Source organism: Indicator indicator, chromosome 23 (genome assembly GCF_027791375.1).
Source record: "Indicator indicator isolate 239-I01 chromosome 23, UM_Iind_1.1, whole genome shotgun sequence".
NCBI lineage: Eukaryota > Metazoa > Chordata > Aves > Piciformes > Indicatoridae > Indicator > Indicator indicator.
Genome location: NC_072032.1, coordinates 10,034,126 through 10,058,158, shown reverse-complemented (window position 1 = coordinate 10,058,158; position 24,033 = coordinate 10,034,126). Strand labels below are relative to the sequence as shown.

Sequence of the window (24,033 nt, the reverse complement as noted above, 5' to 3'; positions counted from 1 at the left end):
GAGCTGGAGCAAAACTGTCTGAAGAGCTAGCTCGCAGGGAGCGCGGAGGGAGCGCTCAGGCGGTGCGCGGTGCGGCAGAGCTCTCCCGGAGCCGCCACCTCCCAAAACCTCCTCATGTCCTGAGGGGCTGTCTGGTCTCCTACGAGCTGGTGTCTCGAAGAAAATAAAATAGAAACAAGGGGGGAAACAACAGCCCTCTCCTTTTTGAATTCTGCCTTTAAGTCAAAGATAACATTTACGAAAGGCAGACAATGCCCTGAACTGGCTTAGCGCTGCCTCCTGTCCTTTCTCGCCATCCCCCACGCACTCTTCCCAGCCCTTCTTGTTGTATTCTCACCGAAATAAAACGCTATGGATAATGGCTTTGCCTAGCACATTCATTACATTGAAACGGGACTATTTAGGATGCTAATTACCCAATATTGTTATCTAGCGCAAGTGCCTTCAGGGAAGCGCCAAGGTTCCCAATAAAAACACTGGACTGGAACAAGCACCAATAAAGTCACCTATTCTCCCCCACCCACATCCCCCGCCCTTTCACTTCGCTTTTCCTAACAGAAAATAAGAGAGAAATGCGTAAAAGCAACTCAGCACATCGGAATCTACTTATCCTGAAACACAGTGGTGTTTTGGTCACCCAGAGAGCAGCAAGTAAGGCGAGAAGAGTTTGGACACTAAAAATTTCCCTCTAAACAAAGAAATCCATCTCGGGGGAGATTTCGTTTTGTGAATTTGATTTCTCCAACCCTAGCTAGGAACCTGTAGATTTCATTAAGAACGAAAGGGAGGAAAGAAAGGCTCAAGAAACGAAGGAAACTTCACTGGCTTCCCGTTTCCAGTCCATGAGCTGCCAGCATGTGAATTAGAACCAAGTCCTCGCTATGGTACAGTGATTAAAATGCCACCGAGTATGACAGAAACGTAAACACAAAGCGTTCATTGCTGGGAGATAAATAAAGAGCTAATTATCTCATTCTGTCAGCTCTCAATGAGAGCGGGATCTCGCTCCCAGTGTGAGACGCACACTCATCTCCTCAAACCTCAGCAACATCCCAATGTTCGAATCATTCTGCTACAGAAAAATGGAGAGAAAAAAAAGTAACAAACAAACCAACCCAGCAGCTCGTTTTTTCCTTTCACATTTCTATCAAGCCCATGAGATCGAAAGCAGTCGTGGGGCCGCTTGGAGGTCTAATAAACACATCACGTACACATCACTTTTCCTTTGGCTCCGTTGCATTTGGGATCAAGGGAGAAAAAAAAAAAATAAAAAGGGATCCTACCTGTAGGATCGGGTGGAGGGGACATAGTGACACCGTGACACACGATGCATGGATATTTGTGCATGTTTTCTTAGTCGGGGGCTGTGTGTATGTGGGGTGCATCTTCGCGTCAAGCATCGGGGCTTTGGGAAAATGTCGTGTGATTGGTAGAGCAAACTAATTTTGTCAGGCTGAATGTGCCGATGTCCCAGGGCTAAGGCGCCTTGCTCCCTTGATGCGGGTTAACGTCCTCAATAGTCCCCCTCCAGCCGCAGCCTTTGATCAGACCGCTGCTGGCGCCTAAAAACAACATCACTTGTCTGCCTATTAGAGGCACTGACTAATCGTGACAGATTGTTTATTCTCGCAATTAGCAATGCAGCCGCTTCCCCGAGCACCCCCCTCTTCACACACACACACACAACCCTCGCCCCAGCGCAGCCCGGCCACAGCAACCCCCCCGGACCGATGGGACTCGGAAGAGGCTGCAGGCAGCGCGGGGAGCGGCACCGGCTGCGGCGGGGCGCGGAGCTGGGATAGACTAGGATGGACTGCACACCACTGCTTCCGACCTGCTAAGGGCACAAATCGGGAGGGGAACCGAATGTATCTATGTGAGCCATACTTGGGCGAATAGGTCCGCGCAAAGTGCATTCCACCCCGATCTATAGGAGCGCACGGGGTTAGACTGCAAGTCGCTTACAAATTGTCTTCTCGTAGAGGGATCATATACGATGAGTACAGCATAACATATGTGATGTGTGTGTACGTGCAGCATCCACGGTGAGCACACTCACGAGTGTGTAAGACACGCGTGTGTGTAGCTGTATGCCGAACAATTCATTTCAATCAACCTCTGTTGTTTATCAGTTAATAAAATGTCTATTCTATCAACTCATTTCATAATCTCTATCCTCCTAATCTACCATCTTTATTGGGTCCAGTTAAAAGGAAAGGGAATTCGCTGCCTCTCCCCGTTTAGATAATTGCCCTTAAATGACTGCAAGAGCCTCTTGTGTTCCGAGGAGATTAGAGCCCTGCAGCTATCAATAAACTTTTCTCAGCGAGCGGCCAATCACGTTATTAGAGAAGGCTCCGTTTTACTGCACATCCGTCCTGGGCACAGGGATAAGGCATCGTAAAACGAATTTACAAAACAAAATAGCCGGGACTTTAATAGGTCCGGGGCTTAGATGTTCCTTTTTACGTGAATGAACATTTCATTATCTGGAGACACGCACACATCCATGCCGTGAAACGCAGCACAATTGATGTCTCTACGTATCTAAGCGCAGAGTTCCTCAGACACGTCGAACAGCACACCACAAGGCCGACGTTCATTTAACAAAAAGCAAACAAACAAACCCACCATAACCTAAAACAACCAAATAACAAAAAACAGCCCTAAAATCACTTTTCGAAGGCGCAGGCACAAACAGAGGCTCCCTTTGCGAGGTCACACTGGGGGTAGCCCCATGTCTGTTGGTTTTGCAAGACGGGCCCGGCTCGGGCCCGCTCCACCGCACTTTTTTCCGACGTTAATTTTTTTTTTTCCACCGACTTTTGAGCCTCTCTGCCCTCCAATATCATCGCCACGGCGGGAGTGTTGGAGCTGGGCCGTTGGGGGAGTGGGGATGCGGGGAACCCCTGTCTGGAGGAGCGCAGCTTACGGGAGCGGGGCAGGAGCGAGACAGGGCGGTGGAGAGAGAGGCTGGAGGGAGCCGGGGATGGGTGAGGGGCTCTGAGGGAGCGGGACTGTGGGGAGCCCGGGGCTGGGGGAGGCGGGGCTGAGGGCAGCAGGGCTGTGGGGAAAGGTGCTGGGAGAGTCGGGTTGGGGGAGAGCGGCTGGGGGAGCGGGGATGAAGGGAGCAGGGCCGGGGAGTGGGGCGGGGCGCCCCGACGGCAAGCCCAGTTTGGCACCGCCCCTCCGGTGCAGCAGCCTCTGCCGCGACACAGCCAATGGGAATCCGCCGTCTCCGACAGCAGCCAATGGCACTCTGTCGTCCCGCCCCTCCGCGCACTGATTGGACGGTGTCTTCCTCCGCGCCGCTTTATCAGGCGGTGCCGCCCGCCGCGGGGCCTGAGCGCGCCGACGGCTGCCCGTGGCCCCAGCACCGTCCCGGCCCCATGAGCTGCGGTGACCGCTCCCGCCTGGCAGTGCGGTGGCGACGACGACGGGACGCCTCTGCATGGCCCCGGCTGTGGATATGACCACCTCGTCCACCGGCATCCGCAGCGACGATCTGCCTGCATCCGCCTTCAGCAAGCCCAGCGGCGGTCTCCCCGTCGCGGCTGCGATGGGCGGGGAGGAAGAGAGCGACAAGCCCAAGGTCTCCCCGTCCCTCCTGCCATTCAGCGTGGAGGCGCTCATGGCCGATCACAGGAAGCCGGGCGGCAGGGAGGGCCCTGAGGGTGCCGGCCCCCCCGGAGCGGCCACCCGCCCCAGTCTCAGCCCCCGCCTGGGCGCCCTGACGGCAGAGGCACCGTCCTCCCCGCTGCCGCTCGGCAGCCACTTCTCCGTCGCGGGGCTGGTCAAGCTGCCCGAAGACACTCTGGTCAAGGCAGAAAGCCCCGAGAAGCAGGAGCGGAGCCCCTGGATGCAAAGCCCACGGTTCTCGCCGCCTCCACCGAGTAAGTAGCGTCTGGTAGTGGGCGGGCTGAGAGCAACCCCCGGCCGTCTGCGCCCTTCCCACGGGGCCGGCTTAGGGATTTCCTCTCGCTTTCCTCTAGCCTGGCTCCCTTGGCACGTTTTCCCTTGCCATTCGCACGCTCTGCCGAGCCACTTCTGCCTGTGCAGAATATTGACCCGGTTCAAGTGTGCGAAAGGGACTGTGTCTGCAGAAGGACAGCGGCCATCCCAGGGCGAGACCTTGTGCCAAACGGTAACTGGGGTGGAGAGGGAAAGGAAAAGCAGCCTGGCCTGCCTCTTAAGCTTAACCTGAGGCTCGAACTAGCCGCTCAAATCCTGATGTTTTCACCGAAAGTGACTAAAATAATTCCGTAAGGATCCACACAGACCCGGCTCCGGGCAAATCGCCTTCAGACTATGCGGGCTTCAGCCGCACCGGCTGTTACCTCAAGTGTTGCGCCTCCAAAGTCCGAAGAGCCGCAATTACTGACGTTTTCCTGCTTTACTATGGTGACATCTCAAATAATACAAACAGCTCCGGGAGAGCTGAGATCAGAAAGGCCATTAATCCTCTTCAGAGGCTACGCTGAGCCAGGGCCCCGACAGCCCGAGCCGCCTGCCCTCGACCACATCCCGCTCCCTCCCCGCCTGGGCTTCCGTGGGAAGGAATGATCTTAGGCTGAGGCTCTCCGAAACATTTGAGAGTGCTCTTAATAGAACTGCGAACAGTTACTGTCTGTCTTCCGCGGAGAAAAACAAGGCTTGTATGGAGTATCATAGTGGTTTAATTTGTTTAAATTGCAAAGTAAAAGTTGTTGCTAAGTAAACCCATGGTAGAGTGAAGCTGAGAACCCTTAGAAATATTTAAACAAGAGGAGAAGCGCAGAGCGGTGAAAAGTGGTAGATAGAGTCTGAGTGTGAATTCAGAGCCCGTAATTAATTACATGCTTAATCCGTTTCCCAGGGGCCTAATGAAGAGAGTGTGAGGCTGAACAGCCAGCCTGTTTTGTTTATTTTTTTTCCCTTAATCCAATAAAAAAGGACAGTTTGTTGTTGGTTGGGTTTTGGGTTGGTTTTTTTTTTTTTTTTTCTTTTGTGTGTGTGTGGGTTTTTTTTTTATTTCCTTCCGAGGATCACTCCCTCCACTTAAGTCTTCTCTGTATGATTTGGAAGCCACGGAGGCAGAAGGTGTGTGGGTGTCTGACTCCTGCCCTTTGCCCATTTTTTTTCCAGGGAGTTGGAGAGGTTCTTGCTACGAAGCACTGCAAGTAACTTCGGTCCTGGGAGTCTTGAAAAACCCAATTCCTTAGTAAAACATCTGCTTTCTTTACTGGAATGGGAGACATCAATTTGAAGTGTGCCCTGGGCAGCCCTGAAGTTTTTGGGCCACTTCACTTTGAGCAGGACCGTACTTTCTTCTTTGTGGGGCATGTGGGTTTGGGCGCTGCTAACAGAGCTGTCTCTCTCCTTCTCCCCGTTCCTGGGCACAGGGCGGCTGAGCCCCCCAGCCTGCACCCTGCGCAAGCATAAGACGAACAGGAAGCCCCGGACGCCCTTCACCACAGCTCAGCTGCTGGCACTTGAGAGGAAGTTTCGGCAGAAGCAGTACCTGTCCATTGCCGAGCGTGCAGAGTTCTCCAGTTCGCTCAGTCTCACTGAGACCCAGGTGAAGATCTGGTTCCAGAACCGCCGTGCCAAGGCCAAGCGGCTCCAGGAGGCCGAGCTGGAGAAGCTCAAGATGGCAGCCAAGCCCATGATGCCGCCTGCTGCTTTCGGCATCTCCTTCCCACTGGGCGGCCCGGCTGTGGCTGGTGCCTCTCTGTATGGAGCTTCCAGCCCTTTCCAGCGGGCAGGGCTGCCCGTGGCTCCTGTGGGACTGTACACGGCACACGTGGGATACAGCATGTACCACCTCACATAGAGCTGAGCCCCGTCGAGCCCAGCCTGCTGGCTGTTCTCTTCTGCTGGCTCCGCACACACTCCCTCCCTGCTCCTCACTGTGGACTTCCCCACAGGGCCCATAGCAGAGACTTCTCCAGTCTGGCTCTGATTGGCGTCTCTGCTCCCCCCTGTGATGCTGGCCCCCGACTCCAGCACCGTTCTACTCTCCTCAGCAGTCCTGGGAACTGATCAGTTTCTTCAGCTGACCTGAGGCATCACCCCAGCTCTTCCGTGTCACAAGGCTGTGATGGGTCAGCCCTGCCCCACTTCCCCCGGTCCAGCTGGAAGCCTGGGGAGAGGCTTCCCCCTGCCACAGGGGAAGGAACTGTGGAAGAGAAACGGGTGGAAGGGCTGGAAGACAGGACGTTTCTCTTGCTTTCTGCAAGGCAAGGTCAAGAGGCAGCAGTGTAGAGCAGCCTCTCCTGTCCCTCTGTAACAGCACTGCCTGTTACCTGTGTTTGTTCTTCCACCAGCTCCTTTGGAAGGGGCTCTGTGTACTATGTAATATACTGTATATTTGAAATTTTATTATCATTTATATTATAGCTATATTTGTTAAATAAATTAATTTTAAGCTACTGTTTGCAGTTCATTTGTCTTTGCCCTGCCAGGAGTGACAGAAGAAACCTAAATTTGTGTCAGGGGAGCATAAGAGGGGACCAGCTATACCTCCCCAGGAGATCTCAGCCTCAGACTGTGAGGCCTTGGCTGAGTTTTCACCTTGATGAAGTATTTCAGAGCTGCCCCCTCCTCATGGCCGTCTGAAGTGTCTTTCTCACTGGCAGCTTCTGCTGCACCCCCTGTCCCGAGGGTACACAAAGGCTTGCTGCTTCTCTGCCCATCGGTACAGCCCAAGCCGGCCTTTCCCCGCACCACGCAAGAGAAAAGCGGCTCTTGTCCCTGCCAGCAGCCTTTTTCTGGGAATCTCTGGGCCACAACCCCAGACGGCTGATGGAGGCTTTGGGGAGCTTGTGACTTGACCCACCCGTGTGACAAGCCTCAGCTCCCTTCGGCAGCTGGCGTTGCTCGGAGGCAGGGAGCAGCCGGGTGTTTGGGGAGTGGGGAGGAGCGGGGCTCGCAATCTGTGTGATGCGCGAGAAGCGGGGAAAGCGCGGTAAGAGCGGGGCACAGGCAGCTCAGCAGCCGGAGACTCTGAGGTGTCGGGTGACGAGGACGGGATGTTAGAGGATGGGGTGGTGGGGATGGGTTGCGGAGGACTGTGATGCTGTTTGGGGAAGGGTGTGGGGCCGCGGCGAGCAGCCGTCGGAACTCGTGGGACCGAGAGCCGGGACCGCTCGGCGCCGTTTCCTGCCCATCCTTGCGGTCGCGGGCTCCCTCAGCGACCGGCTCCACTGGAAACTCGTCCCGACTGCCACGGCCCCGTGGAGACCCACAGGCGACGGCCAAGAACCCCGTGGAGGAGGGTGATGGGTCGCTCCGCGCAGCCCCAGCCGCGCCACTCTGCACCCACCGGCCCCGCCAGCCCCGGCGCCGCCGCCTCGCCGCGTCCTGCCGTCGGCTGCGGCCCCGAGCCCCCCTTGCTCCGTGTGCCGCTCTTCCCGATTTTATTTTGCGGATCGCTCGGGAAAGAGGGACCATTGGTTTCCCAGTTTTGTTCATTTCTATTTATCTCGTGTTTTATCTTTGCACCCAGGGAAGGGACGCTGAGAAGTTGGAACTCTGTATTTTTCTTTCTCTCTCTCTCTCTCTCTTTTAAAAATATTGTTATTATTTTCCGTGTTGCTTTCATTTCCAGCAATTTAAAATGTTAAGGTTGAAGCAAAGTTAGAAGGAAAATAATTGCTGTAATGAGGCTAGGCAATCTTCTGCAGGCACTGTGGCTCCAGCGAGACTGTAGCTGGGGGCGAGGCGGGACTTTTATCATCTCCTAAATATCAATGATACTTTCAATAACTCAACGAAACAACATACCTGAACCCAGGCACTTTCTCCAGAGCTCGCTGCCCTAATCCCTCCCTTCTCATCTCTCCTTTCGCTCTGGCTCCTTTCTGGGCTGGGGTGAATTTGGGAGTTTTGTAGGGTTTTTTGGTTTTTTTTTTTTTTTTTTAGTTTTGTTTTGTTTTGTTTTGTTTTGTTTTTGTCTGACTGTCTTTCTCGATCATTTCTTTTCTCTGTGCAAATGACAGTGTCGGTGATCCTGACCCCAGAGCCCAACGCGGCTCAGAACTAGGAGAGCGCGTTGCCGGTTTTTTTCCCACGTTGTGTCTCCGTCAGAAAAAAGGCTGGAGATAAACTTAGCCTCGGCGCGACTAGACCCCGGCTTTGGGGAGAAGATCTAATCGCGCAGGAGGCCAGGTTTATCCTGTAAAAAAGCCCTTAAAAAAAAAAAAATTAAACAGCGAGAACCGCCTTGAGCTGGATGTCCGCAAGCCCCGCTCCCCTCCGTCCGCACCTTTGGGCGTTGCGGCGCGGGGTTGCTGGCAAGCCGGACTCCTTTCATCTCACCGCTTTGTCAGTAGTGGTTTTAGTTATTATTTTATTTTTACATCGTGTCATCTCGGAATGGATATTCCAAGCTCAGGATTCCTACTGAACATGTCTTTGCTTTAAGTTTTCCCCCTGACCCTTGGGCTAAAGTCCTTGGTTGCTCAATTAAACCCAGATGAGAACAATTAATAACTAAGTAATGACAATAAGTTGGGAATCACACGGATGAACGCTTCGTGTGAATAGGAAAAGCTCACACAAAAGAGCAAAAAGGATTTGTCGGCTCTTTTTAAGGGGGAATTGGCTTTTCTTTTTTCTTGCCTCTGGCTTACCAGCAAATAAAACTCACTTTTGTGTCTTTGTCGCCTTAAGGATCTCAGTGGGCAGTTGGAAGTGAGAATGACTGTTTTCCTTTCAACTTGAGGGTGCTGGCGCCACGCAGCCCCCAGGATAGAGAGTAGCCAAAGCAAAGTTTCCTAATAATTCCCCTCTTCCCCGCCACCCCTCCCCAGTCACTCCGGTAGCCCACTCCTCCCCCCCATGCATATCTCCACACACGCTCCTGGAGAGCCTGGGCAGACAGAGGAGTGAAAGCGGAGGGGCCCCGAGCACACCCCTCGGCACGGCGGGCTCCGGGCCGGGCTGCGCGGCCATTCCCAATCGTGGGAACGCGGCCGCGACTTGGTGCCACACTTTCCACGGATGGTCGGAAATAAAGCACACGGTAGCCAGAGCACGGGGAGGCAGCAAACACCCGCACAAAATAAAAGGGAAGCCATTTTTTCTACTCTTATTCCCACAAAGGAGCGGAACGGCTCCGTTGTCCGCACACGACGGCAGCTTCCGCGGCGCCCTTGCCCTGCACCGGCTCGGTGCGGGCTGGGGGACACCGCGGTATCGCTCCTGGCTCCGGCTTTGGGACCTCTTTGGGCTGGGGCAGAGGAGCGGACAGCTAGTGTCTTGGCAGTTACAGGGGAAGAAAAGCCGTTAAACTGAACTTCTCCTTTAGCTTTAGCTCCAGAGAAGAAGATTACCGGGAAAACCTGCTGCCCAAATCTTCGGTTAAACCGTGGATTTGTTGTCTGCATTCAGTTTCTGGTGTTTTCAGGGTTTCTTTCCGAACTCGCTATTTAGGTCGAAACACAAATCAGTGCCCTACTAAATGTTTTATCTAATGTTTTCCGTGGTGCTCAAGCGAGTCATGAGCTGAAAGCCTGTGTTCAGAAGTGAGGGTGAGCTAGGCACAGCGACAGCAGCCTCCTGCTGCTCAGGACTGTGCCTGGGAACACAACCTTCAGAAGGCAGAGGGAAGCTGCCTGACTTACCCGTTGTAAAGGGCCAGGCGGATGGGAGGGAGTGAACCTGCTTCTCAGTAGTATTTTTATCATAGAATCATAGAATCAGTCCGGGTTGGAAGGGACCACAAGGATCATCTAGTTCCAACCCCCATCCAGGCTCATCATCTTGAGTCAGTCGCCTGAGTAGCTTCAGACTTTCTTCCTAAAGATCAGGGAAGTGAAAGGTCTGTTGAACAAACCGGCTGGACACCTTCACAGAGAAACTCCTTGTTACTGCCTGTTTTCAGGTAAAGAGCTGAACTCCGATATTTTGTATGCGAAATGAAAATCCCTAGCACCAGCTTATTAGAGACACAGAGATAATTACTCCTCATTTCTCCTTATGATACATTTGATTTTACATTACACACGGACCTGGCCTGAGGGTTCAAGAAAAAGTGGGTGCTTAAATAGCCTCTTGGCCAGGACACTCCTCAGAGACATAGGACCTTTCGAATTCAATCCAGCATAGGGTTGACGGGCAAGTCTCTCACTTGGGATGTAATATACTGTACTCGGTGAGCTCTTGGATGCAGTGAGGAGGTGGTTCTCTCCCTCGCTAATCTGCTGCAAAAGCTTAGACACGAAACCACAAGAGAGTTTGTGGCAGAAATACACCTTCTCTCTGCCTGTCACAGTGCTGTGTCCTACTGTATATGAATATACATATTCTAACTCAAGAAGTATGTGGATTCCTGAAACTTCCTTTCATTAGCTTTTAACTCTCTCCACACCTTGTGTGAAGCACGGTGGTGTCTGTCCCTGGCCTGAGCAATCTGTTCCACAGCAGGGAGCCTAAAAATGAGGCATTGCGATAATGGGCATTGCAACATAGCTCCTTGGGGCTGGCCCCCGGCCCCTCTGCAACACGGCTCCATTGTCTGTCCAGCTCTGCGGCAGGAGAAGCTGGAGGCAGAACCAGAAGCAACAGCTCTGACTCATTTAACTATGAGTAGTAAATTGTAACATGCATCACAGAGAGATGTGGTAGTGATTTGCTTACAACGGTAAACCGGTTGACATTAACTCCACTCCATTGTAATTCTTCGTCTCGGAGATCTTTTATCCCTCCAGGCTGGATCCGGTTCCCACCCTGCAGTGATTAAAGGGAGAGCAGGAGAGGCAGCTACCTGGACGCAGTCTCCCTCGTGCGACCAGGAATGTGCAATAAATCCACCGTGCAAAGCTGTCCTTTTCATCTAGGGAAGTGGCGGCAGCTGAGGACCTCTCTGCAGCACGGAGCAAACTCTTACCGGGAGGTGAGTGCCTGCAACTAGCTCACCTCTGTGTTGCTGCCTGGTGTAGACTGCCCTCAGCCAGCTACTGATTCTCATGGTGGTGTGAACAACACACTCAGCGTTTCTTCTGGCTTAGCCCGGTGAAACGGAAACAACCCTCTCCTATACTCTCACGCGGAGTTCAAGGCTACTCAGCTAAGTGGGACAAACATTGAGAGGGAGTTTTGTGGGAGCAACGTTCAAAATTCAGGAATGATTCCGTCCCTCTGGTCCACTCCCATCGAGACTGGGGCAGACAAAGGAAGTGATGGAAGGAGGGAAAGAGAACTGATAGCAAGGGATGACAAAATTATGTTGACTGAATGACTGCAAATGCTGCGAGAAAGCCCTCAGAAGTGGAGGAAAAGAGAATTATTTCTAAAAGACGACCTAGAGGGAAGGAGCAACTTTCTTTTGATGCAACTTCCGTGCGCATTGGGCATTATTATGCAAACATCAGCAAACACAAATGCAGAAGTAAGGATGGGATGCTTTAAAAAGCAAGAAGGGGTTGTCTTACACTGTAAATGCGTTTAAAGGTATGCCAATGGCCCTGTTTCCATTTACATCAGCAAAGGACTGGAAGAGAGTTTTCTGAGGCTCTGAGACTTGCCCTCACGTTATGACAAGCTTGTGTGCATTAGTCCTGGGAAGCATCTGCTCCTCACACTCTACTCACTAAAGCCATCAATGTTTTTCAAAACCTCATAATGAACTGTGGACTTACTGTGAAAGTCACATCCCCACAAGAGAGACAGAGTGATGTCATAGATGTTGTCAGTCTTTTTTTTTTTTTTTTTTCCTCGGATATTGTCAATCCTCTTTGGGTAGGAGGCTACATAAACGATACACACTAGCATCTATTTAAAACAATAAATAACACTAATGAAAAATAACAGGTTGAAAAATAGAATATATGTGCTGTGGGGCTGGAATAGATGCAGAGAAGAATAGGAGTTGGTGGTTTCCAAAACACTTTAACACTTCTAAGCATTAATTTCTTTGGGTTAAATGTTGCCCCCAAGACAAGTAATTTGACTATACAGACTGTAGGCTACTGAACAGAGATATTATCCATGTTACCTCCTATCCAGGAACCCAAACTCGAGTGAGACCTCCAGCAGCTGAGAGTCTACAGAAAGCGGTATGATGTCTCTGTGTCAGTAACTGTATCAGGTAACAACTGTATTGATATAAATAGCAATCCAAATGCGATCTTTCTGTAGTGATTAGCACAGCTAAAAAACTTCAGCCATATTCTTTTTATAGAGAGCCTAAATATTAACTGTGTGTCCTATATCTCCAGTCAGAAAGCTTAGACAGGAGCTTTTAAATCATCTTTTTAGTTTAGACATTATTCAAAGGAAGATTGGCAGCATCTTTAGTCAAACGACTGTTTAAGAGCCAGTTCTTGAACATGAAATGTCTTTAACTGCAGTTCTGTCAGCTATGATACCTGAATTAAGATGAACATAACAGCTTTATTAGCTTGGAGTTCAAATGCAGATCTTAAGACAAATCGCCCTTTAATTCAAGAAGCTCAGTGCAGGCATGTTCATTTTCCCTCTAAATAATTGCATCTTTCAAGTACAAAACTCAAAATCAATGCAAGTCAGAAAACCTGGAAAGAAAATAGAAAGTTGTACAGGGCATATAATAAAATGAGAAAGCTGAGATGGACATGTAACCTTAAACTGTTCCTGCTTTCTAAAACACCAGGCTGAATTTCTTCAAATGTGAATTGTTTTCCCTTCCTCAAAGATGGCTTTAATACCGGCCAAGTCTGAAGTTTCTAATGACATTTATTTCTGAGCTATGTGTGTATGAGAATTTCTCTTTGGATAGTTGGAGACTGTGATCTTTTTCAAGCTTGCATAATGTTTAACATGACTGAATCAATTTTTAAAACAAAGAAATGCGAAAGCATTGAAAAACGCCCAGAACAAGAATGGGCATTTCCATTCCATAAGGAATTTGTTTGGAAAAAATTATAGAGAGTTATTGGAATTAGAATCTAAGTTTATCTTAAGTTTGCTGGAAGGGAAAGTTACATTATATGAGACAATTAACCATTGGCTTCGGGTCTGGTCCAAAGCCCAATAAAGTCAGTGGCGTCTTTCCATCGGCTAACTAACAGGCTTTGGGGCTGACTCATAAACTGCAGAGCTCCACAAAAGATAATAGCTCTACACTGCTTATGTGAAAGTTAAATATAGCCCAATGTTTGTAAGTGGGTGTATGTATTATGATTAATTTAAAACCCTGGTTAAGATTGGGTTACAGTTTCCATTTAATTCATATGCATGTGTTTGTATTTGTGTGCACGTCCACGTAAAGAATATGTAGGCACACAGGGAGCTAATGTCATAGAGATGATTGAATCAAGTCCACACACATGATGGTAAATATCAGTGTTTACTATAGTAGATATCACTGCTGCAATATATATACTCTGACAGATCTGAACATACACTTTTGAAACCAGCAGCATCTGTTTGCATTGAACTGCAATAAAAACTGGAGGAGGCATCAGTTAGTATTAGAATTTTATCTTTTCAATGTCCAGAAACAGTTTCTGTGCCTTTGATGTAGGCTGTCAAGCACTACTGGAAAATCGCATCTCTCTATTTACTGCATTGAGTGGTGAGGAAAGGGCATGACTGCCTGGCAGCTTTTGTCAGTGGGGATCCTACAGGGACTTGCTTTTTGGGTAGTGATAAGCAAAGTTAGCTTGCATTCAAAAAACAAAACAAAAAAACCCAAACAACAAATCAGTAAAGCAATTGTTGCACAAAGCAGGGGAAAATCCAGAAGGGTAACTATTTGGAATGATCTAGTAGAAAGCAATACAGCTTTTCTCTTCTCCAGCTATGATTAACCCTTATATCTCTGCTGTCTATATCTCTTCAGACACAGCTCCTTGCATCCTCTGTAAGTTTATAGCCTGGATATAAACTGTGGCAACAGCCCCACTGCTTAAACAGCTATGGGCATGATCAGGCCTGTAATGAGCCCTGATTAACCTGGTAGATGGTTATACACTGCCTGGTGAGGTGGCTTCACATTTTGAGGCATTTACAGGTGGCAGTGACTTATCTGCTCCTCATTAACCCCATTGCTCATTTCTACCCTTATGTGACAGAGGCCCCTCTTAGCTGTGTCACAAAACATTCTACTGCATTTTTAATCCTGCATAAATTGCCTAATGAGATCTAGAGCTACAATCTTACTAATGGTTGCAGTGGTGAAATGGAGATTGCAAAGAAGGGGATGTTAGAAAGCTGTATCAGATTGAACTCTGTAAAGGTGCCACCAAGAGAAGAGTGGCAATTGCCCTTTCACAAAACTCTTTGTTGATATGAATAGGATAGTTGCAAGCGAGGAACAAGGGATTACTAAGGCTTGTTCATGTTCTTTTCCTCCTGTGTAAACAGAAAGCAAGCATTTTTATGCTTTGCATGTTATGTATATGGACAAAAGACTTAGTCACCAGTAGTGTGCATCCCAAAGGCACCAGGAAGAAAGGCTTGTCAAAATAATTGCACCTTTTGTAATACTCCTACCATACTGTGGTGGCACCCAGAGTAGAAGTACTTCCAGGAGATGAGCAGGATGTATGATAGCCAAGCACAACCAGGGGAGAGAGAGATCTTGGAGAAAAAACTCTAGAGAAAAAAAAAGGCCGAGTGAAAACAGCCAGCTAGCATATGGTGGGACTGAAATGAGTATCTTGTGGGTGAGCAAAGCTATCACAACATCTCCCATGTACTGCCAAAGCACAGGTGGGTGACAAGCAGCTGAAGAGGTGGAAACCCATCCGTAAAGATGCAGTTTACAGTGAACAGCAGCAAGAATGCTGCAAAAGACACTGGGCGCTTTGTGTTGTGCTGCTGCCTGGCAGCATTTATTTCATAGGGGAAAAATAAGTGCAGGAACATAAACATTTGCAAACCACCTACTTTACTGGCAATTCATAAGGAGAACATGCAGAGTGCTTAATGCTTCCACAGCCTGGCCCAGGGGGACTGAAGTATTCACATATATTTTAATAAGAAGGACAGGCCAAAAAGGGAACTATCCAGTCTCTCCCAGCTGCAGGATTTCAGCATTGCAGGAGACCTGTTGGCCACTTGGATTCTGCTTGTCCTGGAGTGCAGGTAAACTACAGGTGTCTAAATCTTAGAGAGCAATTTGGCATGCTCTCTGTATCTAGAACCAGTTGGTCCTCCTGTGTTGGACTGCACATTTTCCTAGAGGTATAACAACACCTCCTAAAGCCTGGAAGCTAAACAGCTACACAACTCACTCCCAAGGAAGATCAGCTTAAAGTAAGGGTGTGGAGTCACTCAGCCTGAACTCAGTGGCAGGGAAGTGCTGAATTCAGCATCTGGTAGGTCAGTCAGCATTGCTCTTTTAAAAAATACAGCTGGAACAGAACATGACAGCCTAGCTCAGAGCAAGCAGTGTTCCCCTCCCTGCTCTCCTTAAGAGTTCAAAGGCAACGTATTCACCTCCAAGGGCAATGTCCCCATTCTCCCCATGAGAGCCATGTCCTTCTGCAGGACACCGTACACAGCCAAGGGGATCACAGAGAGAGCAAGCAACAGGAGAAACCTGGCTCTGTCTTAATGTTCTCTCTGGTGGGTATCTGATATAAAATGCATAGATAATTTCTGTGGCAGGGTCCTAAGTATGGCACAAGGCTCTTTGAAATTTAATTTTTAGAGGTGTCTACTTCTCACTTACAGACCACACTAGACATCTAAGCATCTGCCTTAGGTGCTCTAAAACATCTTGAGAGACCAAAATAGATGCTCTTTTAGCAGCCTAACATCTGCATTTTGTGTCCAGTGATGGTAGTTGAGTTCAATCTTTTTTTTTTTACCTACTCCCTGTGTATACTTATTGCATCTAAAATAAAACTCAATAATAGAGTGAATGAAGAGCATTAAACTGTGTTTACTTTGGTTTTGTGTTTCATCCTACCTCTCAATTTATTATCCATCAATTACAGATCCCATGCATCTTTGAACCCCTGCTTGTGTTGGTGTAGTTATTATTGAATATATAGTTGTTAGAACATTCAATAACCTGTAGCTGCTTTTTACTATGTATTCATTTGCCTTTTCTTCTGGATGGGAATTTGTATATGTGTTATATTTGGCTCCAGTCCTGCAAACAGTTGTGCCCATGAATAACTTTACCCACATTAGGAGCTCCACGGATCACAGCTTCTCTCTCACCCACTGAATTCTATGAAGTTACTCATGCAGCTAAATTACTCTTAAGCATATGTGTTTGCTGGACCAGGGCCTCTCCATGTAAGTTTGATCTTTATAATTAATTTAAGACACCGATCCTTTTTTTTTTTTTTTAAATAAGGGAAGTAAACCCTTGGAAAGTGGTAATAAATTTTTAGAGCTGCGCTTATTACTGCAGTAAAATGCACCTTGGTTTATTAATTAATAACAGTTTTTTAATTTGACACTCTAAACCCAAAATAACATGGACCTATTAGTAAACCCTTTTATAAAATGACATATTTACTATTTAATAGTTTGATATAATAAAGTAACTGATAGGGTTTCTTTAAAAAGCATAGCAAGGTAAGAACATTTTCTTTAATGCTGTGTCAGCAGAAGCTGCCATTTTATGCTACCCTGTTTGCCAACACATAAATATCTCAGGCTTTGATCCTAAAACCTGTGCCAACTGGGCATGGTAGTGCCTGCCCACAACTCTGCTAATTGTCCTGGAACATGGAGGGCCTTAGAATGCAGAATAATCAAGGCCTTAGTTCTAAGGAGCCACTAGGCTTAAAAGTACTGCTTTAAAGTAATTTTCTATTTTCTGTGCCACTAGAATCTCCTGCAGCTTTCTTTGGGCAGGATGCTAGTTCAAGCACCCATAAAAACCTGTGATTGATGCATGATTTGCTGTCTGGAAGGGAACAACTTTCTCTCTCAGAAGAGATCTCAGATGACTTGGTTCTAACTTTTAGACCATCTTATTTTGGGGCATGAAACTACAAGCCAGACATTGCTGCACATTTCTAGCTATAAGAAGGAGCAGAACTATTGAGACCCAAGCTGAGGAGCTCTTCCCTGCTGTAGGTCAAATAATTTAGCATCCTTGCAGAGGCAGATAGGTGTTTTACTGTGAATCACAGCTCTCTTCCAGAAGGACATTCCTAGTGATCTACCCACTCTTGACTTGAGCACTTAATGTCTCTTATCTCCTGATCTTTGTGCCTGCCTCATGCCCTGAACTGCTCCTCTCTGCTTCCTCACCCTCATCTTGGGCATTACACTTAACTTGGATGTTCTGGTTTGGTCCTCCTTGGGGCATTTTACTGTTGTGAGTGACCATGGACACTGCCTCTAAGCAAGTATTTCTTGCAGCCTAGACCTCCAGCCTGGCCATGGCACTTCTCCTGCTGCTCCCTCCTTGCTCACGGCTCCTGGGTGCTTCTCTGCCCATCTGGCCAGTCTGACCATGTCTCCATGACGTGTCATGGGTGCTAACTTTGTCCAGGCTGCACCTCCTGTCCCTGGTTTGTTTCCCATTCTTTTCTCCAGGTCTCCCTCTCCTCATAACCATGCTTCTCTGCTGTTGAACACATCCTTGTGCAGGTGATACTGCCTTTGTTAACAGGTGCATGTGCTGTGGTCATGCTGCAGTGACATGGCTGCTGCAGCACCAGACTTGCCTTTTGATCTTCTCCACCTGCTTGCCTTTAGCTTGGGGACTTGCTTCCCTTTTACAGCACTCCCTTGCCATGCTGGACGAGACCACCATACCAGCCCTGGTAGTACCTGCTCACACCTCAGCTCCATTTCCACTTCTGAATCCTTAAAAGTACATTTCTGTCCCCAAAAGAGATATTCCCAGGATTAGTTTCTTTTTGCTTAGCTACAAAAGTGGTTCTCCTTTGCTGCCAGCTCTTTTGTGACACCAGCATCCCACAGTCTCCTACACCTGACATGGATTTCACTGGGATCTTTTGTGAAAGAAGTGGGCCTAGGAACCCTGCAGGAAAAATCAGATGAAAACAAATGTTCACAGCTCTCTAGAAATTGGTGTCAGCTCCCTGATACAGAGAGTTTTACAGCTCTATAAATCAGGCTGAAAATGTAACCAGAAGCCCTGTTAGCTTTCTGTTTCTTTTAGCACATCCGTTTCTTGTAAAATTCCGATTAGAGGGACTGGTCTCTGTAGAAATCATTCACTCTGAACCCAACAGGGCTATAAATCAAAGCACTACAAATCACCACAATTTGCAGATTCTGGGTTTCATCATTTTATTGCTTTTGGAGAGGTTATGTAAATATTTTTGGAGAATATTGACCTCTGCATCCTCTGTCAGATTTGGGATGAGACAGAAAATAAAGACATTTTCTGAAAACCAGGTGTCTTGTTGGTATGACTACTACTAAACCATTTCTCTAAGGGATCAGCTCAAGAGTGTTTCCTCATATGAAGAATCTTACCAAGATCCTTGAGACTACTCCCATAACTTTGGTCTAGAGGAACTATTATTTTCTTATGAAAGCAGCAGAAAGGGAGCAGAGTTTTACAAGGGTCTTTGTGAAAAAGGAAAAATGTGATTCAGTGACAATCATGCAAACCAAACCACTTATGGCTTCTCTGCCCCAGCCTGGGTTTGGTTGTAGAAGATGATGATTATCTGCTCCAACAGGCAAAGATTTCATCACCTCCCAGAATGAATGACAAAACGATTCCCAACAAATTCTGCCCTCCCAGTGACAGTAAATTCAATCTAGGCTTGCAAACTTTAGATAACCCTGAGCTGAGTCACACTGGTCTGCTCAGTACATCAGACCCTGGCAGTGCATCAGACCCCACAGTGGCCACAGCCGTGATTTGGTAAGTGATGTGAAAATAGAGCACTGGAGGAGTGGCTTTAAACCAGGCTTAGTCATGAGTCAGGCTCTGTGCAACCTTTTGACAGGCTCTCCCACTTCTACCTCGGTACTTTCTGAAGTCCAGTGGCACCAGGAGACTTGTAGCTTCTTCATATAACAGATTTCTGCTAACCATCCAGTCCACCTCATTAGTCACAAAGTGCTGGGAGCTTCTGCAGATCCCAAAGATCAAGCCAAAACCAACCATATAAGGAAAAATGGCTTTGGATGCAGACTGAAAGCAGATTTAGTATCACAGCAATAGTATGTAATTTATCAGGGATAGATTTAATGCCTATAGATATTTAATTGTACTAAGTTGGTATGTGAGAGCTCCAGTGGGGATCAGACTCCTACTACATAAGATGTTGTACAGCACACAAGAGAAAAGAAAAGGTCCTTTCTCATGTGAGCTCATAAGACTTTACATTTCCTTTAGCAGACTAGCTGTAAGTTTAGATTTCTTACTATTATGTGCAGATAATATATACTGCAAGCAGAAAATTTTCAAAGGCACAGTTAAGTGCGAGGCATCTGATGCCCTTTACCCTCAGAGGGATCCTTAACATTTATTTGCTTGTGGTGCCTTTGACAAGATCACTCCAGCACCTAAATAGTATGATCACATTTTTCCAAAGTTCCCTTAAACACTGGAAAATACTCTCAGAAATGGGACCTATGTTTCAAAGTCACTGTTTTTGACGCACTAAACTTTTTAAGTCAGCCTAGGGTTTAAACAGATCAATCATTTTTATTCTGTATAGCCTATAAAGCCAATTAAAGTAATTAAATGGAAACTGGAGAGTGTTTTAAAGGCTGGTTTAAGATTCCTCTCAGTGCACTGCAGCTTAGTGTTACAGTAGGACACCATCTGCTGTCCAAGCGGAGTCCAGCTGCAGCTGGCTCTATGGCAGAACACAGTATCTGAGCTAGAAACACCAATGTCACTTGTAGTATCTTGGTGATGTTTCTACAAACCAAATTCCTTGTCAGATCTGGGAGTCTGGTTTGTATTTTCTTTAGCATGGCTGATTGAATTTGGTCTCTTTTTTTTCACCATTATGTGGTAGGAATACACAAGAGGAAGATTTCTTGACAAAGTTGATGTTTTCCTTTTTTGGTAAAAATGCTGTGCTGGTCCTGAGATTGTTGAGAACTAAATGCTGCAAATGGAAATAACTAGTCATGCTGCAAATTTTGCATTTGCAAACAAATTGTGCAGACATTACTGGTTAGTCTACTGTAAGACAGGCACAGCACAGATGGCCTCAATCTGTCTGTGACTGCCCACTGAAGGTGCCCTTCCCATCCTTATCTATCTCTCAAGAAAGCATCTGAGGCCTTCCTGGTGTAGCTGCAATTACTGTTAATTATAACAGGGATTTCCCCACTGTGGTCACCTTATGACTGGAAATTGAGCTGAGACAATCCACTTATTTTGCACAGGCTGCTGAACTGGTTGTCAGGTGGCAATGACTTTGGGTTACTGTCAGTGTGGAGCACTTCTAAGATGACCTTGCTGTGGGAAATTCCATATTCTATTACAGATCTCCTGCTTGTAATAAATCAGTCTCAGGCTTTGAACATAGAATGTCAAGCCAGTTATACCTGTTGACAACTTATTAAAAATGTTTTGTCACATACATAATTGGTCTGTCTGCATTTCTTCTCCCCATTTCCTTCCAGAAAGAGGGAAATTTTCCCTGAAACTGTTTCTGTTTTCCTTCACTCCACAATTATTTTTCTGCTCATGCTGCTCAAAATGCCAACACTGCTGTAGAAGGGAAGTATTGGGTTATCATATTGTATCATAAATACTATGTGGGAGAGCTATCAGTGCAACTGCTGAGCTGCAGTTTGTGTCAGTACAGTAAAGTTGTGGCTAGGAACTGAAACACAATATGCAGGAAAAGGTTGTTGATACTACTGTATGTAGACTAAGGGCCTTAATACTGTCTATAGGAGATCATATTCCTGAAATTCCTCTCTTAGGCCTACATAATTAGCTCTTTAGGTTAGCTGAAGTGACAAAGGTGGGAATAAAATTGCCTTTAATTCCTCAATTGAGCCAGTGGTCAATTCATTAGTGATTATTTATGCTACTCTCTGGAGGGTCCTATATTTCTCTACTGCCTGCATAGGAAACCTCAGTTTGATGATTCATTTAGCAGGGTGTGCAGTGTACATAACCACATCTGAGCTCCTAAGAAGCTATATCAAATTAGCATTTTGCCTGCTTTTGAGATCATCTGCACATTTTCTAGCAGTAAAATACAAGAGGCTTGGCCAATGTGCTGATCACTTCTTCCCTCTTCATCTTCATGCCTGGCTTGGGCAAGACCAGTGCATACAGAACTGGACATGGAATGACTGTTGATCAGAGGTAAGCATTGCCATCCCCAGTCTCTTAGCTGTTGATCTTGGAAAATACATACAAGACAAATACTTAGGCTTTCCCTTGTGATTTCCTCAAATATTTGGTGTGTTTGTAAGAAGAGTTAAATTAAATAGAAGGTTGAAATTGCTCAAGAAAGGAGTAAGGCATCAACAAAAAAATTAGAAGCAAGAGAGAATGGAAAATGCTTGTAGGTGTTTTGCTGTATTTGTCTTTACAAATGTCTGTTATGAAATTTGATATAATTAACATCACTGAGCAGTTTGCATATTATTTGGAGACGAGCTGAGAGTCTAATGATTATGATGCTGTATCTTGTTATATTTACAGGCTTGGATGCAATGGACCAATATCTAAGCATTCTGTGTAAGTCATTTGCCATCTGCCTGTTGTTCCCAGCCTCGACTAAAGAAGGCTTATGGAAGATGTCCTAGAGGCCTCAAGCGTGTCCAAGGTTCATCAGTGACCAAGGGAGGAAGTGCTTCTCTGTCTACTCTGGGTAAAATCAGAAATTATGAGCTTAAGTTGTCCAATTTAGTTGGGATCTTGGGGGGGGGAGAGAGGGAGGAAGTCTAATGGCAAAGACTGAAGCAAGACAGAAATAAATTACTAAGGAGAGTGTACATTGTCCAAAAGTAGAAATTGCTTAAGGACAGGGAGGCAAGCACCTGTCATGAGCAGATTTTAATTTCATCTTGCTTTTGAATGGGGGAAGAGAAGGATGAAATAAATGACTTTCAAACCTTCTTTTAATTTTTGGAGATTCTGTGATTTTTTTTTTTCCTCCCATGTAGCTGTGGCTATGACTGTGATCACTGCAGTTCCCCACCTTCCTCTGGCTACTGCAACAGAAGGTGCACTTACAGCTGACAGACCCAGGAGACTGCCAGCCTCTCACCAAACATCACCAACAGGCTCAGGCAGCATTGCTTGAGATGAGTGGAAGGAGATAGAGGACATAGAGCAGAAGCTGTCCTTTGCTCTTGCCTGTCCATGGGCTTCCCCTCCTCTGTCTCTTCTTGCCTCTCCAGCCATGTGTGCTCCAATGGGAGTGCCAAGTTGAGGGCTTGTCATCACAGGAAAGCTTTGCCAGTTATTCCTGTGTCATGGCTCCAGTGTTGCTGTATGGCTGCAGTGCAGTCTGGGGATATGCTTGTTCTGAGATAAGAGCTGGTTTCTTTTGGCTTGCTTTAAATGCATTTAGTTTCCAAAATGACATCAGAGCACAGAGTTGCTCTGAACATAACCCGTGGTTTGCACAGGTCCAGCCACTACTGTGGGATTTGACTCCTATCACATCTTGTGGCAGTCAGCATTTTGCAGCTATTTGTCTTTTCACTTTGGGTCAATGGCAGCTTTCAGCACAGGGCCCTGCATTTCACAGTTCACATGGCATAAAGTGACAGGATCTACCCTGGAAAAAAGACCTTCCTACAAGAAAATGAAAGAAGACAGTAAATGTTAGATAATGGTATGGGTTTGATCTTCCTCAGCTCCTTCAGTGCTGCTCCCCCCAGCAGCAAGTCTTATCAGCTCAGTGTTGTCCTTCTTCTGCATACCTAGTCTGTTGCAAGGGCTCTCCCAGGGCTTGGCCAAAAGCTCCTCAGACACCTCCTGGCTCCAAGGCAGTACAAGGAGCAATTACATCCTCAAGGATTCACATAAAATGGCTGCTAGTGAGCCCTGCCTGGCATGCTTTCACCTTGCCCCACTCTCTCCTTCCTTTTGCCTCCATCCCCATGGCTTCCCTCTTGCATTCCCCAACCTGCAGCTTATTTTGCAGTTAACTGGAACTCGTGCAGTACATTCACCTCATATCAATCCTCTGTGCAGGGAGGCATTTTGTTCAGGTCAGGAATTCAAGTGAGCTCTACCTTTGCAGTGCCATAGAGCAACTGATTTCAACACCACCAATCTGACTAATGGCTCAGTTGCCTTCCCTGGTGGTCAGTCCTGCAGAGGAGAGATCTGAACAGCACACACAGCAGGAGTGGTCAGGGAGCTGGAGTTCAGAAAGGTGATGTTTCCTCAGTGTGCACACTTGACCACACAGCGCCTGAGCACAGCTCAGGCCCCCCACCTGGACCTGTTATGATCAACAAGCACATGCAGGGCTCCCAACCACCGTGCTCATTTTGTGTAGCATCCAGCATACGTTCTGTGAAATATTAAAATATGTAATTTTAAATGCAAGCCCTTTATTGCTTTATAACTAAAAAACCAGATCTTTTCCCACTGACTTGCTATGCAACTTTTCCCTGTTCTCATATCCCATGTGGCTCTTAAGTGAGCAAAGGCACCAGTATTAAAGTTTATAAGATATTTATATAAATCAGATGGTTGGTGAGTATTAAATCAGATTTTTTTTTCCCCTCAATAACCCGAGGGGGAATATTAAAATATTAAAATTGTTTGAATTTTTTAAAACACAAATGGGCTTTTGAATAGCTTAGGCCAAAACCTCAACTCTTGTACACAAATATCCACTGGCTGAGGACAAAGCCCTTGAAGTTCTCATCTTGTTGTTCACATCTAGCAAGACTAATGGCAGGCTTTGTAGAAAGCCTGTTCTCAAAAATTACAAACAGACTAATATGGAAAAGTGAATTTTATCTTCTCTTTTCATTATACAATTTACATCCTGGGAGGTGCACACAGCTTCTAAATAACTGATGTCACGATACAAAAATGATCATCAAAATTTCCTTGTGGCATTACCAGCTTAGGAATCATCTTTGCTTTTGTATTTCAGTGTAACTGTGAACTCTTGGAAACCTTATGTGAATGTCTTTCAAGAAAACATCTTCCAAATCTCTTGA

General features: G+C 46.9%; 1 protein-coding gene across 1 annotated transcript; it reads left to right on the top strand.

The window, feature by feature from the left end:
- The first annotated feature begins 3,451 nt into the window (after nucleotides 1-3,451).
- Nucleotides 3,452-5,812, top strand: MSX1 (msh homeobox 1). Its single transcript, XM_054391610.1, has 2 exons — nucleotides 3,452-3,893; nucleotides 5,382-5,812. The coding sequence occupies exons 1-2, from the start codon at nucleotides 3,452-3,454 to the stop codon at nucleotides 5,810-5,812; spliced, it is 873 nt and encodes a 290-aa protein (XP_054247585.1).
- The last annotated feature ends 18,221 nt before the right edge of the window (nucleotides 5,813-24,033 follow it).